The 20,355-nt window shown below is 40.0% G+C and overlaps 2 protein-coding genes across 5 annotated transcripts in view; both read right to left on the bottom strand.

Annotated features, from left to right (window-relative positions):
* LOC139960461 (uncharacterized) overlaps nucleotides 1-12,779 on the bottom strand; it is a 33,161-nt gene extending 20,382 nt beyond the window's left edge. The window contains exons 1-4 of one of the 4 annotated variants that reach the window (XM_071958830.1): nucleotides 3,072-3,251; nucleotides 1,939-2,117; nucleotides 1,355-1,468; nucleotides 832-949 (exon numbers count right to left, since the gene is read on the bottom strand). In XM_071958830.1, coding sequence (XP_071814931.1) covers nucleotides 832-949; nucleotides 1,355-1,447 — 211 coding nt within the window. In that variant the 5' untranslated portion in view covers nucleotides 1,448-1,468; nucleotides 1,939-2,117; nucleotides 3,072-3,251. Of the gene's footprint in view, nucleotides 1-831; nucleotides 950-1,354; nucleotides 2,118-3,071; nucleotides 3,252-12,658 lie in introns of those variants that run through there. The other 3 variants (XM_071958831.1, XM_071958828.1, XM_071958832.1) reach the window with 3 other exon arrangements.
* A 1,953-nt stretch (nucleotides 12,780-14,732) lies between these two features.
* On the bottom strand, nucleotides 14,733-18,266 carry LOC139960467 (uncharacterized). The gene has a single exon (XM_071958846.1). The coding sequence runs from the start codon at nucleotides 17,334-17,336 to the stop codon at nucleotides 15,945-15,947; it is 1,392 nt and encodes a 463-aa protein (XP_071814947.1). The 5' UTR covers nucleotides 17,337-18,266; the 3' UTR covers nucleotides 14,733-15,944.
* Between the last annotated feature and the right edge of the window lie 2,089 nt (nucleotides 18,267-20,355).

The following is a 20,355-nucleotide window of genomic DNA, read 5'->3' as shown; positions in this document are numbered from 1 at the left end:
TTACGCTAATAAATCAATATCCAGTTTGTTCAGAAGTAGATGTACTGGTAAGATATGTACACATATGTATGGCAAATACAATTTCATATCACACATTTCTTTCATAACAGTTGGGAGTGGTAACGGTTGTCAGCTAATTTTTTGTCAGCTATATCAAGGTCGAGAGGCTTAAATACTCAATTGTGTTTACAATAAGACCAAATTGAGGTTTTCCATCAAGTAGTATGCTAAATCATATATGTTATTCTGGTCATTTGCACTGTCCTAAATTAAACATGCCAAAAAATTGTTAAACTATTTACACAAGTACTTTCTTAATCTTAGTTATTAAGACCATTCAGGTTATATGCAACCAATGGAGAGTAAGATGGACAACTAACTGCCTCAATAGGCAGGGTGAGGGGAGGGGAGGGGGGGGAGAGGGTGAGGGTGAGGAGGCAGTAGTTCTGAAGGTGGCATGTTACATGAAAGAGACAGTAAAATGATTCTAACAGTATTCATGTACATGAATGACCATTTAAGCATGAGTAACTTTCCTGGAATATGTCGGGTAATATTCAATGAGTTGTTTGGAATCACATAACTTAATGTGGGTAAAATGTGATCTTATTTTAATCCAATGAAATACATTTATTTGGCATATCACAATTGGTGGGAGCCACTTGTACATATGATAACATGCATCGACAGTACCACATTATACCTACTGGAAGCATATGCAGTAAACTTGTGGAATAAAAAGACTGGTACGAAAGTTTTTGGCATGGTGCCACAATAATTATTATTTACACTGAACTGCAGATGCCACCAGCAAATTTTTGTTGTTCTTACCAAGATATTCATATGAGTTTCTTCTTGTCGCTTTGGATGCCCTGAGCAAGAGATGGCAGCTGTGTTTGTTAAGGTTGCTTCCAACTAGCAGTAAAATTGCACCCAGTAATACCCCACACTGAGGAAAGAAAGAAAGAATTCAAGTTATAATATTTCTATTCAAGGTCAAACTCTGATACAATATTGATTATGTTTTTACTATTAACTTATGGAAATTTTTATGCTACTTTGTTACCATACTAACAATATACAACAACACCAAAATGTTGAAAAAAAATTCCAAAAATATTTTATTTGTTGATTAAATTTGAAAAAAATTAAAACAATAATGTAGTGTGAAGACCTCTTTAAAGTAAACCGTGTTACCGTACCAACAAAATACAACATCACCAAAATGTTATCAAAACTGGAATCATTCATTAATTTACTAATTAATATTTATGTTATGAAAATATTTCCATAAATATTTTATTTGTTTATTAATTTTGAAAAGAAAATAATAATAATAATGTAGTGAAAATACCTCTTTAAAGCAAAATGGCATAGCCAAAATGCTGACACCAACAATGCTGTTTCCAAGATTAATCACCGCGGGCCACGGCGTAGGTCCTGCCATTTTGTTGCTTTGGTCTGTGATCTTGAGAAATTAAGATACAAACTTTTTTCTTTCAACAACCTGCCTCAAGTATTTGTTCTCACTTCTCTTGGTCTATAAAAGGTTGAACTATTATTGCAACCTACGTCAAAAGGAATTGATATATTTTCATATTTGATTCCTCCTGATTTTTCTCCTTTCTTTATTAACAAATGTCTAGATGACCCATGTTCAATTTTATTATAACAAAGGTACTTTCTGACCAAAAAATAATCTGAGAGCTGGAAAAGGCTTGAATTTTGTACTGTTTTACAACTGTGTAACTGAACCTTTCTAGATTTATGATCAGTATCAACAGAATTGTTTCAACAACTACAAAACTGATGAAGAATTTTTATTTTTTGATATTGGCAATTGTACAAGGTAGAGCTGTATTTTACCGTAAAAAGTTGTTTTTACTAAAAACATCTATAACTGATCCTGTTAGGACTAACTGTAACAAAGAACAGTACCAAAGACTACAGTTTCTTGTACAGGAATATTAAGTTGTACTTGAGAGTCAATCTGTAAACTGGAATATTTTTATTTTGGCAAATAGTTTATTCTGGGAGCTGTGAAGTCTTCCCCTTGAGAAGTATCCTTTTCCTTTTCTTTTCCCTAGTTGGAACTTTGGCACTTGTAAGTACATCAGCTGGAAATAAAAAAGAGAAAACAAGTACCAATATTGCCATCAGTATCAAACTTAATAAATCTTAAACACACAGGATGGTTATGGAAAATTTGTTTGAAAAGTTATGGAAAATTTGTGAAATGTTATGATTACAAATTATGATTACTATAGGTCCTTAAATAGTCATTTCAACAGTGAACCACACTGAGTGGTGTAGACTTAGGGCGCAACCATGTATACTTCTGGGGGAGGGGGGGAGTCTTAAGCCCCACAAAAATAAAATTGGTGGATCAGCTCCCCCTCCCCAACCCATTCGCACAGGCAGAATGTTACCAAAAAGGCCTGTTGCACAGTGCATAATATGTATGTGTGGTACAATCTAAACAAAAACAAAATGAAGCACCATGTTACATCTACTCACCCTCCATTTCCTCAAACTTTCCCAAAGTAGAGAAACCACCCCTCCCCTGGATGACATGTAATCCCCCTCCACCACCGCCCCCCTAGCCCCATGCACAAATAGTGTTTTTTCTGAGTTTGATCTGTGAAATTCTTCAACTAAGTTAGGTATATACCTGACTTGAATTAAACGCAAAAGCAATTATCACAATATCCATCCCTCTCCTCATGCTCCATACCACTCCCTACGAATTACTATAAAATGATTGCGATTGGTTAAGTAATTCAAATATAGTCTGAGGTCTTGTTAGATGTTAATAATTGTTATACTACAGGTGTTGTTAACGGTTGGCTAGACCTAACTGCTGACATATTATTTAACGCGTCCTGGACCTCATCCAGGTGGCCTGTGAAGTATGATTATGAACCTAGGCTAGGGTTGGCCCTAAGTAGGACCTAATTAAGTTAGCCTACGCGTTAACTACATTACCCCATAGGGAGTCTATAGCCATTAGGCCTAACTGAGGTCCTGGTATACACTGATGTAAAGTTGAAAGTTAAACAAATCACTCATACCAGACGCGTTTCCAATACGTATGAAAATGGCTGCAATTTTGTCTCCAGAAACGCCAGGGAGGCAAGCTGTAGACTAACGATCACTACTTTACTAGCTAGTTAGGCACACAGTACTACAACTAATCCTGCTGTTCACAAGCACAGTCATATTTGTTGACAATGCAAAATGAATACGAGCTTGAAATTGCGTCACCGTTCGACCGGTGTGAAGTTAGATACTTATTCCCCGTTCCTCGTTCGACATTCGCGAATGAGTAACTGCTACCGATTCAGTTACGTATTCGACAATGGTATCGACGTAACACCTCTGGCAAGACAAAAGCTTTCTTACAAGATGTTCAACATATGGTCGTGGAAAGAGGTTTATCTATGGCCCATGGGTCATATGAACTCTAATAACTATGTAGAAGGGTACCATAATGCATCTTGCCCGGTCCAAATAGTTTTTGACCAACTAAAATGACCAGTACTTCATCAGCTCTTAAATTAATGTAAAAAAATTACTTTACGCCCTAATCAAGACTAGCACGCCTTGGACCACCTTACCAATGGGTCATATGAATTCTTAACACATTGTAGAAGGATACCATAATGCGTCTTGCCCGGTCCAAAGAGTGCTTGACCAATTAAAATGACCATTAAATCAACATTTTTTTTAAATAAATGTAACGGGAACTGAAATAAAAACATTTGGGCCCTAATCAAATCCAGCACGCCTTGGACCGCCCAACCAATGGGTCATGGGAAGTCTGAGGACCTTGTAGAAGGGTAACATAATGCGTCTTGCCCGGTCCAAAGAGTGCTTGACCAATTTAAATGACCATTAAATCATTACTTCTTCTATGAGTGTAACGGGACCACGAAAAAGCTTTGGGCCCTAATCCATGCAGCACGCCTTGGACCACCTAACCAATGAGTAACATTAACTCTAAGGACATTGTAGAAGAGTACCATAATGCGTCTTGCCCGGTCCAAAGCGTGCTTGACCAATTAAACTGACCATGAAATCATTACTTCATCATCGAGTGTAACGGGACCACGAAAAAGCTTTGGGCCCTAATCCATGCAGCACGCTTTGGACCACCAAACCGATGGGTAACATGTACTCTAAGGACATTGTAGAAGAGTACCATAATGCGTCTTGCCCGGTCCAAAGAGTGCTTGACCAATTTAAATGACCACTAAATCATTACTTCTTTAATGAGTGTAATTGGACCATGAAAAAGCTTTGGGCCCTTATCCATGCAGCACGCTTTGGACCACCTAACCAATGGGTAACATGTACTCTAAGGACTTTGTAAAAGAGTACCATAATGCGTCTTGCCCGGTCCAAAGCGTGCTTGACCAATTAAACTGACCATTAAATCATTACTTCATCATCGAGTGTAACGGGACCACGAAAAAGCTTTGGGCCCTAATCCATGCAGCACGCCTTGGACCACCTAACCAATGGGTAACATTAACTCTAAGGACATTGTAGAAGAGTACCATAATGCGTCTTGCCCGGTCCAAAGCGTGCTTGACCAATTAAAATGACCACTAAATCATTACTTCTTTAATGAGTGAAACGGGACCACGAAAAGCTTTGGGCCCTAATCCATGCAGCACGCTTTGGACCACCTAACCAATGGGTAATATAAACTCTAAGGACATTGTAGAAGAGTACCATAATGCGTCTTGCCCGGTCCAAAGAGTGCTTGACCAATTTAAATGACCATTAAATCATTACTTCTTCTATGAGTGTAACGGGACCACGAAAAAGCTTTGGGCCCTAATCCATGCAGCACGCCTTGGACCACCTAACCAATGGGTAACATTAACTCTAAGGACATTGTAGAAGAGTACCATAATGCGTCTTGCCCGGTCCAAAGCGTGCTTGACCAATTAAACTGACCATGAAATCATTACTTCATCATCGAGTGTAACGGGACCACGAAAAAGCTTTGGGCCCTAATCCATGCAGCACGCTTTGGACCACCAAACCGATGGTTAACATGAACTCTAAGGACATTGTAGAAGAGTACCATAATGCGTCTTGCCCGGTCCAAAGCGTGCTTGACCAATTAAACTGACCATTAAATCATTACTTCATCATCGAGTGTAACGGGACCACGAAAAAGCTTTGGGCCCTAATCCATGCAGCACGCTTTGGACCACCAAACCGATGGTTAACATGAACTCTAAGGACATTGTAGAAGAGTACCATAATGCGTCTTGCCCGGTCCAAAGCGTGCTTGACCAATTAAAATGACCACTAAATCATTACTTCTTTAATGAGTGAAACGGGACCACGAAAAGCTTTGGGCCCTAATCCATGCAGCACGCTTTGGACCACCTAACCAATGGGTAATATAAACTCTAAGGACATTGTAGAAGAGTACCATAATGCGTCTTGCCCGGTCCAAAGAGTGCTTGACCAATTTAAATGACCACTAAATCATTACTTCTTCAATGAGTGTAATTGGACCATGAAAAAGCTTTGGGCCCTAATCCATGCAGCACGCTTTGGACCACCTAACCAATGGGTAACATGTACTCTAAGGACATTGTAAAAGAGTACCATAATGCGTCTTGCCCGGTCCAAAGAGTGCTTGACCAATTTAAATGACCACTAAATCATTACTTCTTTAATGAGTGTAATTTGACCATGAAAAAGCTTTGGGCCCTAATCCATGCAGCACGCTTTGGACCACCTAACCAATGGGTAACATGTACTCTAAGGACATTGTAAAAGAGTACCATAATGCGTCTTGCCCGGTCCAAAGCGTGCTTGACCAATTAAAATGACCACTAAATCATTACTTCATCATCGAGTGTAACGGGACCACGAAAAAGCTTTGGGCCCTAATCCATGCAGCACGCTTTGGACCACCAAACCGATGGTTAACATGAACTCTAAGGACATTGTAGAAGGGTACCATAATGCGTCTCGCCCGGTCCAAAGCGTGCTTGACCAATTTAAATGACCACTAAATCATTGCTTCTTTAATGAGTGAAAAGGGACCACGAAAAAGCTTTGGGCCCTAATCCAGACCAGAACGCCTTGGACCACCTAACCGATGGGTCATATGATTTTTTAAGACAGTGTAGAAGAGTACCATAATACGTCTTGCCAGGTCCAAAGTGTGCTTGACCAATTTAAATGACCACTACATCATCACTTCTTAAATGAGTGTCCATCTCATATGTTATGTATCGTGCGTTTAGTGTCAACCGTTAGCATTACAAATTGCACTTGGGACCCTCAAGGAATGAAAAAGAGAGAACTCGTTTTAAGTGCATTCCAATTAATGGCAGAATGTCTATATACATGGCCAAATTCTGTCGGAAAGTTTTTACAATTTAAAAAAGCCTCTAAATGACTTCCGAATTCATCGATATGTTAGCATATAACACTTTAACTTACTCAAATCACTTACGAAATTTCAGCCTAATCAAAAGGGAAAAATTGCAATGTGGCAGATATTTGAACACGATGGCATAAAGCGACAGCATCTTTCTATGGCTGTAGCAAGGCCGTAGCAAGGCTGTAGCAGGCTTGTAGCAGGCTTGCACTGTCATGATAGCCCAATGAAGCTTATGAAGCATACAGCCGGAGAAACAATCAAAGAAATAAACCATCCCCTATATATATAGGCCTACCAAGTACCATGGTCCATGAATTAATGGTACATGCAGTAACGTTCAAACATTGAACAATATCACTTTAACTCTCCTAACGTGGGTCAGAGACATTCGTAGTAGGAAAGATATTCCGATATTTCATTCATTTGGGAATACAAATGCAAAAAAGCAGTTAAACTGTCAACATGCTGCAGATTATTTCAGTTATCTATCAATTTTAATGGTTCGACGCAAGGGAGCAATCACGCTATGATAAATATGAACTCTCAGCCTTTTAAAGGTATTCCATGGACGTTAAATGACGGTAGGCAGTCAGCTCGTACATCGGTATCAATTAGTTCGAGCCTAATGTTCAAGCGCTCTTTTACGAGAGAAAACTTCTAGGAAACATCCTGAATGAATCATTCAATTACAATCAGAACGCATGGTCCTTTATTCCGCTCCTTCAAATTTATCTCATGAAGTATTGAGTAATAGTGTATGGAACATCTTTGCACATAGATTGGTAAAAGTGTATCAATTCTACCAGATTAAAGTAATTTGGCATGAAAATTTTTCTTCTGCAAGTACATTTCAATCCAATCAGAGAATAAATGGGGAGTGGTGGGGGGGGGGTGGATATTAAGCATGTAATATTTCTCTTGACTTCTATACTTCCATAATTGACTCAGCATATAGCCTAATTGATATTTACCGAAGAATTAATACATTAAATACAATTGTAAGTGATTAGAAAGTGTATTTTTGACTTAAATTAACAAACGCGAAATTGACCTTAAATCTAGCACTTTTGCTAATGGATTGAATGTGTTTTGTGTATTGTGTAAACTTTGTATAGCTAGATACAGGGACGTAGCTAATGCATGATGATTGGGGGTTTAGTGGCTGAAATTCCAACTGGATGGGTTTTGGAGCCAGAAAATTCCGACTGCTGCCTTGTACCCCCCCCCCCCCCCGCACTATACTCGTCAACGATACGGTCAGTGTCAGTCAGACACCCTATCTTTCGCGACTGCACTTTTGTTCCAAACTTTTCTCGGTACATTTGTACCACTGGCCCTCACTTTACAAACTTATCAATCACTCTGGTTAAGCGAGTAAGCAACTGAGTACAAGTTATCTGCTTGATAAGCTACATAGACTACTGACTAAAAAAGCTATGTTAATGTAACAAAGGGGAAACTTTTTTTCGAAAATTATATTCGACGACATAGTGAATTACTCAAAAATACAGTGCTTTTTCCTAGCGGGCTTAATATTATTTTCTTGGGGGTGGGGTGGGGCTATTTATCACTCACATGAATAAAAAAAAACATTGTTCACTTCATTCCAACTGAGCATTTGGAATGATGTGAACAATTAAACATTTTGCAGAAAAATGTTGAGTTGACGTTATACGATAAGTTGTCAAATAAACATTTTGCAGAAATTTTTTCAATTGCTCAATTGGAATGAAGTAAACAATTGAACATTTTGCCAAAAATGTCCAATTGACGAGATAAGATAAGTTGTCAATTAAACATTTCTCAGAAAAGTTATTCAATTGTTCTTATGGAATGAAGTAAACAAATGAACATTTTGCAGCAAAAAGTGACTAATTGACGAGATTTGATTAGTTTTCAATTAAACATTTTTCACAAAATTGTTCAATTACTCATTTAAAGCAAGTAAGCAATGTAACATTTTTCTGTTTTTTGATAACATTTTATCTTGTTATCTAAACAATTTACAGAAAAATTTCACCTTATGGGGCAAAGTTTTTCTTATGTTGATGGAATTTTTAAGCTTCCGTAGATTAGCATTGAGCGTTTTAATAGTATATGTTGTGCAGAAGTTCTATTAGGCATTTTTTTTTAGAGTATTCAAAATCATACGAAGTTTTGTATGGTGGAGTATAGAGATCGCGACATACAATTTCTCATTGTGACAAGGAAATCGTAGCAAATATGACTGATTCAAGGTCAATTTTGACCGAAAATTTTAGGTCACTACAAGAATATTTGAAAATTCGAGAGCGCCAGTCGGAAAAATTCGAGTGCGACAGTCGGAAATTCCGACTGTCGCACAAAAATTTTCCAACTTTCGTCAGTTTTACCAAGATTGGGGGGGGGGGGATGAGACACCCCACACCCCCACTAGCGACGTCCTTGGCTAGATTATGAACGTTATACTTAATAATTAGGTAGAACTGAATGAAAGGAAATCAACTAAAAAGTCACACTAACTCTGGTCTATGTTTAGTTGGAATAAACCCAGTGAGACTTTTTATGGTGGATTTGCCTTCTACACTCCAATAGAAACTTTCTATTGAAAAATCGCTAAGAGAAAGAACAAGCACATGCATGGGAACACGATAAAATCAAAATGCATAGATTGGCACTATAGGGTAACTTGGATGGTTCATTACCAACTATGGCTAATGGAGATCATAAATAAATCAGAAAGGGATTTCGGCATAAAATATATGTCTGGGTAGACCTATTTCACTTGAAGACTATTTTGCTAAATAAACTATTAAAGTCAGTTTATCTCCGCTTGACCCGAGATGACTGATTGTCTGTTTATAGCTCCATGGTCAGCTCTACAATGTAGCAGTGGAATCTTTCAGAATCTACGATGGGGGTTAAAGCGTTCAAAACCACTTTCAAGAAGAGAGGCAAGAACACTTCTTTGTTCTTTGAATCTGTAAATATGTGAAGGGTTGACGGGTGAAATGAATAAAAGAAATAAAATTTAGTTCTATAAACGAATAATTAAAACAAAAACGTTTTCAGTTCGTTGCCAGTCTACAGAAATCACTTCATTCTGAAAATGTTGTTGCGCTAAGGGCCCTCCCCCCCCCCCAAAAAAAAAAGAAGAAGAGTGCGCGTGTGTTTCTCCGGAATGGGAAGGAAACTTTGTATGCTGATGATTGTAAAGCACCAATAAGCATTAAACTTGCGAGCCAAAGGTGTTGCTTTTGTTTTGTATCACCACACTGGTACAGACGTAGAGTTGAAATTCAAAAAAGAAGATATTGATGAATCTACTGTATAATGATTGTGCATTAGTCGTTTGTATTGGTCAAATACTCTTTGGACCGGGTAAGACGCATTATGGAACTCTTCAACAGTGTCCTTAGAATTCATAAGACCAATTGGTTGGGTGGTCCGAGGCGTGCTGGTCTTCACAAGGGCCTAAACATATTTGCAGGTCCATTAACATTCATTAACGAAGTAATGATTTAGTGGTCATTTAAATTGGTCAAGAACTCTTTGGACCGGGCAAGACGCATCATGGTACCGTTCTACAATGTTCTTGGACTTCCTGTGACCTATTGGTTAGGTGGTCCAAGGCGTGCTGGTCTTGATTGGGGCCCAAAGCTTTTTCGTGGTCCCTTTACACTCATTGAAGAAGTAATGATTTAAATGTCAGTTTAATTGGTCAAGCACGCTTTGGACCGGGCAAGACGCATTATGGTACTATTCTACAATGTCTTTAGAGTACATTTTACCGATTGGTTAGGTGGTCCAAAGCGTGCTGCATGGATGAGGGCCCAAAGCTTTTTCGTGGTCCCGTTACACTCGATGATGTAGTAATGATTTAGTGGTCATTTAAATTGGTCAAGCACTCTTTGGACCGGGCAAGACGCATTATGGTACTCTTCTACAATGTCCTTAGAGTACATGTTACCGATTGGTTAGGTGGTCCAAACCGTGCTGCATGGATTAGGGCCCAAAGTTTTTTCGCGGTCCCTTTGCACTCATTTAATAAGTAATGATTTAAAGGTCAGTTTAATTGGTCAAGCACGCTTTGGACCGGGCAAGACGCATTATGGTACTATTCTACAATGTCTTTAGAGTACATTTTACCCATTGGTTAGGTGGTCCAAAGCGTGCTGCATGGATTAGGGCCCAAAGCTTTTTCGTGGTCCCGTTACACTCGATGATGTAGTAATGATTTAGTGGTCATTTAAATTGGTCAAGGACGCTTTGGACCGGGCAAGACGCATTATGGTACTCTTCTACAATGTCCTTAGAGTACATGTTACCCATTGGTTAGGTGGTCCAAAGCGTGCTGCATGGATTAGGGCCCAAAGCTATTTCATGGTCCAATTACACTCATTAAAGAAGTAATGATTTAGTGGTCATTTAAATTGGTCAAGCACTCTCTGGACCGGGCAAGACGCATTATGGTACTCTTTTACATTGTCCTTAGAGTACATGTTACCCATTGGTTAGGTGGTCCAAAGCGTGCTGCATGGATGAGGGCCCAAAGCTTTTTCGTGGTCCCGTTACACTCGATGATGTAGTAATGATTTAGTGGTCATTTAAATTGGTCAAGCACGCTTTGGACCGGGCAAGACGCATTATGGTACTCTTCTACAATGTCCTTAGAGTACATGTTACCCATTGGTTAGGTGGTCCAAGGCGTGCTGCATGGATGAGGGCCCAAAGCTTTTTCATGGTCCCGTTACACTCGATGATGAAGTAATGATTTAATGGTCAGTTTAATTGGTCAAGCACGCTTTGGACCGGGCAAGACGCATTATGGTACTCTTTTACAATGTCCTTAGAGTACATGTTACCCATTGGTTAGGTGGTCCAAAGCGTGCTGCATGGATTAGGGCCCAAAGCTTTTTCATGGTCCAATTACACTCATTAAAGAAGTAATGATTTAGTGGTCATTTAAATTGGTCAAGCACGCTTTGGACCGGGCAAGACGCATTATGGTACTCTTTTACAATGTCCTTAGAGTACATGTTACCCATTGGTTAGGTGGTCCAAAGCGTGCTGCATGGATTAGGGCCCAAAGCTTTTTCATGGTCCAATTACACTCATTGAAGAAGTAATGATTTAGTGGTCATTTAAATTGGTCAAGCACTCTTTGGACCGGGCAAGACGCATTATGGTACTCTTCTACAATGTCCTTAGAGTTTATATTACCCATTGGTTAGGTGGTCCAAAGCGTGCTGCATGGATGAGGGCCCAAAGCTTTTTCATGGTCCCGTTACACTCATTGATGAAGTAGTAATTTAGTGGTCATTTTAATTGGTCAAGCACTCTTTGGACCGGGCAAGACGCATTATGGTACTCTTCTACAATGTCCTTAGAGTTAATGTTACCCATTGGTTAGGTGGTCCAAGGCGTGCTGCATGGATTAGGGCCCAAAGCTTTTTCGTGGTCCCGTTACACTCATTAAAGAAGTAATGATTTAGTGGTCATTTATATTGGTCAAGCACGCTTTGGACCGAGCAAGACGCATTATGTTACCCTTCTACAAGGTCCTTAGACTTCCTATGACCCATTGGTTAGGCGGTCCAAGACGTGCTGGTTTTGATTAGGGCCCAAATGTTTTTATTTCAGTTCCCGTTACATTTATTTACAAATATGTTGATTTAATGGTAATTTTAATTGGTCAAACACTCTTTGGACCGGGCAAGACGCATTATGGTATCCTTCTACAATGTGTTAAGAATTCATATGACCCATTGGTAAGGTGGTCCAAGGCGTGCTAGTCTTGATTAGGGCCTAAAGTGATTTTTTCTGGTCCAGTTACATTAATTTAAGAACTGATGAAGTACTGGTCATTTTAGTTGGTCAAGAACTATTTGGACCGGGCAAGATGCATTATGGTACCCTTCCACATAGTCGTTACAGTTCATATGACCCATGGGCCATTGATAAAACCTCTTTCCACGACCATATGTTGAACATCTTGTAAGAAGCTTTTGTCTTGCCAGAGGTGTTACGTCGATATCATTGTCGAATACGTAACTGAATAGCTAGCTCAGTTACTCATACGCGAATATCGAACGAGGAACGGGGAATAAGTATCTAACTTCACACCGGTCACCGTTCGAAAAACCTTGTCCTTAGCTGGTCAGTTTCAATGAGAACTTATTTGCTAGTAATATGCGGACTAGGAATTGCACGTCGGTTAAAAACAATAACCTAATGTAGTAATAACTGATGTTGCTTTACCTTTTGATTTTTTAACCAACCTGGAAGGAAATGATATAAGAATCACAGCGATAACTCATATCATGAGATATGTCTAGTACATGAGTTGTAATCAGCATGTGACTTGCTTCAGGAAAACTGAGAACATCAAGGAATCAGCCAGAACGGTCACCTCTTTCCTCTTAGTTTGGATACGTGGCGGTGATTTCCCTAAGGAAGAGCTGACGCGCCATGCTCTATTTCTGGTCTGAAATCATGTTTTTGTTTCCCTTTCCGGAAAGGGATTTCATTTGACAAAATATATCAAGAACCGTAGATGGGGACACTTGAAGTTTTTCATCGATGTTTCAAAGTTATTTCATGCGAAAAGAATATATGAAGTCTAAAACTGGAAGTGATAGTTATATTTTCAAACGAGTGCGGGGATGTATACCACTACCATATGAAAATTAGTACCGCAGAATTTGCTTGCGCATCGAATGCCGTTTAAAAAAAATCTAAACAGTAAAACGCAACCACAGATGGAGGCGCTATCGTCGAAATTAATCATACAAGCTACATGCAAAATATTGTACCTTGAATTTTAAAGTTGTGACTGTAATATCTGGGGCTATAGGTTCATACGTAGAGGTAGAACGAAAAAGACTACATCTATACGATAACATCACACTGTTCATAACGTAATTTATACTAGTATTGTAAAACTCAGATCAGTGCAGTCAACTCAGTATTTATATGTTAAATGTAGGGCAGAGGAGTGAGAGGCACTGGACAACTGAGGAATGTAGGATGGAGAATAACCCCCGTCAATTTGTAACGTAGTAATTTTCACGCTGGTGTTGTACCGTCACCTGGGGTGGGGCTGAGATGGGGGCGACTTTCAGCACGTCTGGGCTTTAGTCTGAAAATCCCAGCTCCCTCCCGACATTTGCCCAGGGCCCTGGGAGAGTATAGTTGATGGGGGAGGGGTGGGGTTGGTACACTGTAATTGTCTGAGGTGCAGTGAAGCTGGTGGAGGTAGAGCCGCGGGTGTTGGGAGGGTCCGTCGGATAACGGTGTTGAGGATCGAATATAGACTGCATTAACCACTGGCAGTGGTGTATATGAGGGGGTGGGTGTGGTTCGATCAGCACTGATCAGAGGGGAACTTATAAATCGGGAAAGCATGAGACCATTCCTCAGTGTACACCCCCACCCCACCCCTCCTTTATCTAACTCAATAAAAAAAATCAAGAGTAGGACATTTGCTCAACCTTGCGTTCAGACCTAATTCTAGATCCACGTTTAACAAATGGTCTAAATATGCCTCTAATGCACGTTTAAAGTACCACTTATTCAAGGGAATCTGCTACAACGACCCCTCCATTCGCCTCTTGCCCTTCCCGCATTAAGGTTAATGCCCCTGCCTAAATAAGTCGGGAGGCACGCGTACTCCACCAACCTTCATTCTGTAAAAAGAGAAATCAGTAGGAGGGATTATTACTGCACCACAAGAATACCGTACGTAAGAGGTCTGCATGTTTGGGGAATTGCCGACCGAATTCCAACATTGTTTTAAGACGGGGGGGGGGGGGGTGGGAGGGGGGACTTAGACACACTGGATGCTTGTCAACAGGGTATCCAGTCTTCCTCGGTTTCATTTCTTGTTATATAGGAGAGAGATCTCAATTCATTATCCATAACATGTTGTGCTGTTATCCATGTTATCCATGTTATCCATAATATGATGTTCTAGTAAATCTCATTTAGTGTACAGGCTATACTCTTTTCGCTACCAACTGAAATCACTTATTAAGCATTGTTTAGCACGTAGGTACCTGCTGATGTCATTTACAGGTTTGTATTTACAGCTTAATCTCAATAATTATGTTGAGCATATAGCAGGAAGGGCAGGGAAGTTAGGAGCCGGGAATGTTGGAGTGAGCATACCGTATAGTCCGGTGACTATATTGGTAAAGTTTGGAGTTTGGAATTGAAATATAACTGAAATACAGGCAGAGCATATTTTATATTTTTTACTAATGTTGGATAATAGGCAATACGCGGAGAAGTATCGGTAACTGGAGTATGCAGTACAAAATTAAAACAAAGACCATTGTTACTTTTTCATTTATATTATTATAAGTATTATAAGTATTATATTATCATAGTATTAAGTATCATATACTTATTCAAATGTAGGCTACCTTTAACCATGCAGCTAGTGGGGCCACGCTACAAAAAATTTAAATTTTTATATTTTGAAAAATCCCAATTACATAGCTCAAAATAGCTGCTGAAAAGTTAAACTTTCAAACTGTTGACCGGAATATTTTTTTTGTCTGACAAAATTTCCACCCAACCTTGTTTTATCGTTTCAAAGGCAATCATACTCGTATACAATCCCCACCCCTCGGCGCATCCCCTCCACCCATCTTCACTTCCAATCAAGGGCGGCGGAACCGGGGGGCACAGGGGGCACGTGCCCCCCCCCACTTTTCCTCAGGTTAAAAATGTGCCCTTTTTCTACATAAAAATTGAGGTGTCTCAAGTTAGCAAGAGGCCAGGGAACCAGAATGAACACTCGGGGAGGGCCGTTTCCAGCCATCTGAGGGGTTTGTAAAAACCAAAAATTTTCTTGTACGCTCCGCGCCAACCGATGGTGGCGCTCCGCTCAGATAGTCGTGCATACAACTTTGCAAATCCTGGCTACGCCCCTGACTTTTAATGAATTTCTGTGGGTCAAACTCAAAGCTATTTCGAATGGAAAAATTTGTTAAGATATTGACAAGAAATAAACTAGCAACTAGCATGATTTCACCTCATTTTGTCTCAAAAGGAACTTGTTCCTTGTTTCCCAATTTGCACATTGGATATTGCAGTGCTAGTATGCATATTTTCCTTGAAGGGGGGGGGGGCGTTGATGGAGTGATGTGTATACGCAAATAAGATAATACAATAAGAGTTATAAAGGGTACTAAATATAAGGCTGCATCAGTCCAATCGAATTTCTGCAAAGTGCCCTTTGATGTCGGTGCCCCCCCCCCCCCCCAGATTAAAAGTGCTTCCGCCGCCCTTGCCTCCAATTGAACAGTTATTCTCGTTGAAGCACTGCTCAGGCTCTGGATTCACTGTAAGGTTCTCTTACATCATCTGAACAGATCCAATATCTAATATAACTATAACAACATTCAGAATGCGCAGTCGATAAATTGCTAATAGTTATGACAAGGAACTTATTCAGGATGCCTTGCATGTTCATTGGAGGTATGATAGAGGTTATCATGCAACATATATACGTAAATATATACACTTTTAACATTCATCATCACTTTAAAGGCGAAGGTTGGTGTCTAACAGGGCTGTCATCAGTCCACGTCTTAACCAAATGACGAGGTTGTAAAACTTTCCTACTGCTGACGACGACACAGTCAAACGAAGGTTCCCAAAGACGAAGAGGTATAGCGGCCAGTGATTGTTTTCGTAATTTACCCTGACGAACCAATAGTTTCGATTGTCCCTGTGTTTCGTTATTTTCGACGGATGAATCAGATCCACCGGAAGATGGAGACGAAGTTCCTGAATGATTTCTCTGGCAATCTTCTCTTTCTTTCAAGTGATCCTCCTCCTTCTTAACTTGCTGCTGCTGTTGATTCTGTTTCAAAGAGATCGGTGGCAGTTTGGAAGAATGAGCATTTTTTGGTTGCGTCTTGTTCTCGTCTTGATCTAATGATTTTCTCCGGGAGTGAGAAACAACAACACCACCCGTTTCGATTTGATTGTTATTCATATCTACAAAAATTGTTTCTCCCGCATCGTCCACGGATGACTGATTCACATTCGGCAACGTTTCCATTAATCCTGCGAAAGTCATTCCCTCTAGGTCGTGCCAACTACGACGAGTTTTGGGGTACGACGTCCGCCGTGCCGCAGCTGCCATCTTATTTCTCCGTCTTTTTTCAAGAAATAAATCCGTCTTGGACCTGTAAAGCCAACTGGGCTTGGTGGAAGGATTGTTCTCCCTGGGGTCCGTCAGAGGTAGAACTCTCAACTCCTTCTTACTCCTCGGTAATCCGTGGAATGTTCTCTGTCGTATCACCATGTATTTATCTAATGGTTCGTTTAACGAACGACCGCTGAAGTTGGAAACGACGCTTGCACAAGATTCGCTTCGAGACTCTCTGTCGACAGATTTGATCAGATCAGGACTGTCAAATTTTATCCTTCCCACATCCAAGGGAACATGTTCTTTTCCTTTAATCCAATCAGAAACTCCAAGTTCAGATGTTATAATATGTAGTTTATAATCCATTCCGAATTCAAGTTGACTCTCCATTCTCGGTTGGAAATTACTGAGGGCATGGGCGGAGTTCCGATCGGCGGAATCGAGGCCTTCATCAATTACCCTTCCCTTTTCTCTTGGCGAGTGCGATGGGGACATTTTACTGACTGGTCTAGGTGTTGAACTTTCCATGCACCAACTCGATTCGCCCGTCGTAAGGGTTAGAGTTAGTGGATCATTTGGTGACGGTATTCGATGCAGAGGTGGCTTACCTTTCTCTGTTGGGGAGGACCTTTGCTCCAAATCACCACTTTTATCATTTTCGAATCCAAATTTTCTCTCCTCCCTTGGAGAAGAATCTAAAGTCTGATCTGTCGGCATCGTTTGAATTCCGACATCGTGCATATTCGACGCTGGAATTCGTACAAAGAGATCCATGACTTTCGCAAACAGATATTCCCAACAAACTTTCAAAGAATCCTTGTTTTTTTTTTTTTCTTTTCGTCTTCAGGCTACAAAAATGTTAATATATAGACTCACATCAGGAAGCTGATGTGAGGCATGCTTGAGTCGCCAATCAGTTGCAGTATTCTTGGTCCAAATAAGCGATGATTTTTATATTCTTTGTTCCAAATGTGCTTACCAATCCCGTGTCTGTTAGCTCCATGCCATTGTCCATAGAAAATCAAACTACATAAAGCAGTCCTTAAGTTTGTAGATCTAAGCGCATCTAATCTCCTCCATATATATAGTGAAACCACTCCAAAACTGTAATTGAATGAGTTATATTAACTTCATGAGTTCTCCTATCCAATGTTGTTAGACACATTCAGTGTTTACCAAAGTTGTTGAGTGCAAGTAAACGATCCTTTGAAATAATCCATTATAGGAACTGTCCCACTTCCATTGCGCGTATAACGTCGCTACGGCAACTGACTTCGTAGTAGTACAGTCACCGACATTGCGAAGCTATATAATTTGGGCAGCCTTCTCACCTCGAAGTGACTTTGGCCTATGTGACCTATGTGGCATATTCTCGATAAATACCGAACTATGAAAATATGCAGTATTTATAGTTATACCGTCAGCAGGTGATATATCGTATATGCTTGAGAATGCCTCCAACAGTTTCGGAGTTCCACCAAAGATCTGTGGTATAGCGTGTAGACCTATATTAGTCCAGTAAACAATGCTCCGGAGAACGTTACAAGAAGAGAGGGTCCTTTATTTGTATTCAGTACAATAGACTCGGTCTTTCTCTATTATTGAACCCTTTGATAACACCCTTATAGGGTGGACTGTAACCACTCGCCCCTCAAAGGAATCGATTCGTGTGAATTCTGTCAATATCGACTGAGCTAAATGAAGTTAGTGTGGCACCCCTGCTCCTTTTCTGGCGATGCAATAGGTTGTCATGGAGAGGTACATGCATGATTAAATGAGTGTACGACCATTGCCACAGGGGATGACCCTCAAAAACAGGTATATGAATGAACTCAAGTCGGACTTTTACCCCTACGAAATTAATATACCGTTCCAACTTTGGCGGTAAGGGGAGGGTAAGAGATTGGAAACGCCGAATAGCAAGGCTACAACAATATCGGAAAACATTGTTCTTCATATGGCCCTCTCCTCACCCCCCCCCCCCCCACACACACACACTTACCGATGCGCGAATTAAGCTGGTTTTAAATTCGGCCGAAATCACGAAATCTTTTCGGTGGCTCCCATAGCTAATATAAGACAAAAGAAGTCTGTCAAATTTTTTAATCACGCCCATATCTCTCTCCTTCTTTCTGATAGAAATATATCAAGTATAATGACATTTTACATATTTTTATAATAAGTATCCCCCCCCCCCCCAACTCTCACGTCATTTATTTATATTTCTGTGTGTGCTTTAAACTCGCTATACGTGAGATCATGAAATAGCTATAGCGCTGTAGCTTCTGCAGCGTTGCCCCAGAGACCCTAGATATAGGGCTTTTATATACATTCCACTATTCCAGAGGAAAAATTCTTTACATTCTTTTTCTATTTCCTAAAAATCATGCAGCTTCTGGGAAATTCGCCTTATCGCCTATACTCCCAATAAAGTACTAGGCAATAACAGTGTACAGTTGTAATTATAACCACAAATCACGGATTTCATTGATTTACTTTCCAAAACGTTGCTGAAGTGACAGCTAGTCGGTCTGGAAATCGTTCTACCCCCTCCCCCCACAAAAAACCCTTCCCACGGTGCCTCCAGGCGCGTAGCCAGGAATTTGCCAAGGGAGTGGCGAAACTGTAGATTCGTCATTGCAAACTATCTAAGCGTAGCGCCAAGAAAATTTTGGCTGAAAATGCCTCCCAGATCACTGGAAATGGCACTTCCCAGGCCTTGTAAGTTGCATCTTAGCATTTTCTTTTTTGAAAATACTAGCGATATCATAAAACATTAAAAAAAAAAAAAAAATATGCTCAAGGGGGGGCGGCAGCCCCTTCGCCCCCCTTGGCTACGCGCCTGGGTGCCTCTGGTCGTATCCACCTATAGTTTACCAGCACTTTGTAGATCAAAGGTCTTCATAAAGTTGAGGTCTTTGTTTGTGATAAGAGGGCGCTGTTAATAGTGCGATTTTAGCCTGAGAGTTCCTTTATACAGAACAAGGAACTCTATGCGATTTCAGAGCCATATAGACACACGTCTCTATGCGATATCAGCACATATCTATAATCACCTCTATGATTGCAGGGCCGTATATTTTCTAATTGACCAAGGATGAGAATTGCAATAGGATGAGAGAGAGGGTATAGCCTCAATGTAGAAACTTAAATGCGATGAGGATGAGAGAGGGGGAGGCCTCAATGTATAGAAACTACAATTTCGATCGTTGACTAGAGTCCAAAGAATATCACGTTTAGCAACTTGTAAGGAAATCGTAATATGCGTGTAATACATTGAGACCACCATATCAGTTATTTGACTGTCTGGAAATATGTAAGCAAAGAAAATATGATTTTACTGCCCACAATCAGGTATTTGACACTTTCATATAGAATATTAGCTGAGGGTTGCAAAGGTAATAATGCAAAACTGTTATAATGGCCACTTCATCATATTTCAACAAATTGTTAAATTAGAAACAATTCAGTATTTCGTTACAACAAATGATTGAAAAAAAAGTCAACAGGGAGGACCTCCATGCAGAGCCTCCTTAAAAAGGGGGTCGTATTACTTATACGTGAATATTTTAACAACATTGCGACGACATCCTAACTGTTCAAAATACTTTTTTCTTCTTTATTCCCTTTCTATTTAACTGAAGGTTCCTAACACATTATTTAATTGGGCCCAGTATACACACAATATGCCTCTGTAAATATTTAAAGATCCGCGGAAGCGTTCTTTAACATAGGCATTGTTACACTTCTTGAATACAAGGTGACTTATAGTGTAACAATTAGGACAATTAAG

This window comes from Apostichopus japonicus, chromosome 19 (assembly GCF_037975245.1).
Source record: "Apostichopus japonicus isolate 1M-3 chromosome 19, ASM3797524v1, whole genome shotgun sequence".
NCBI classification, from domain to species: domain Eukaryota; kingdom Metazoa; phylum Echinodermata; class Holothuroidea; order Aspidochirotida; family Stichopodidae; genus Apostichopus; species Apostichopus japonicus.
The sequence above is the reverse complement of the archived record's forward strand: the minus strand, read 5'-3'. Positions and strand labels throughout refer to the sequence as shown.

What these genes read in the sequence shown, in the direction of transcription:
- LOC139960467 (XM_071958846.1), bottom strand. Translation starts at nt 17,336, where the DNA reads ATGGATCTCTTTGTACGAATTCCAGCGTCGAATATGCACGATGTCGGA.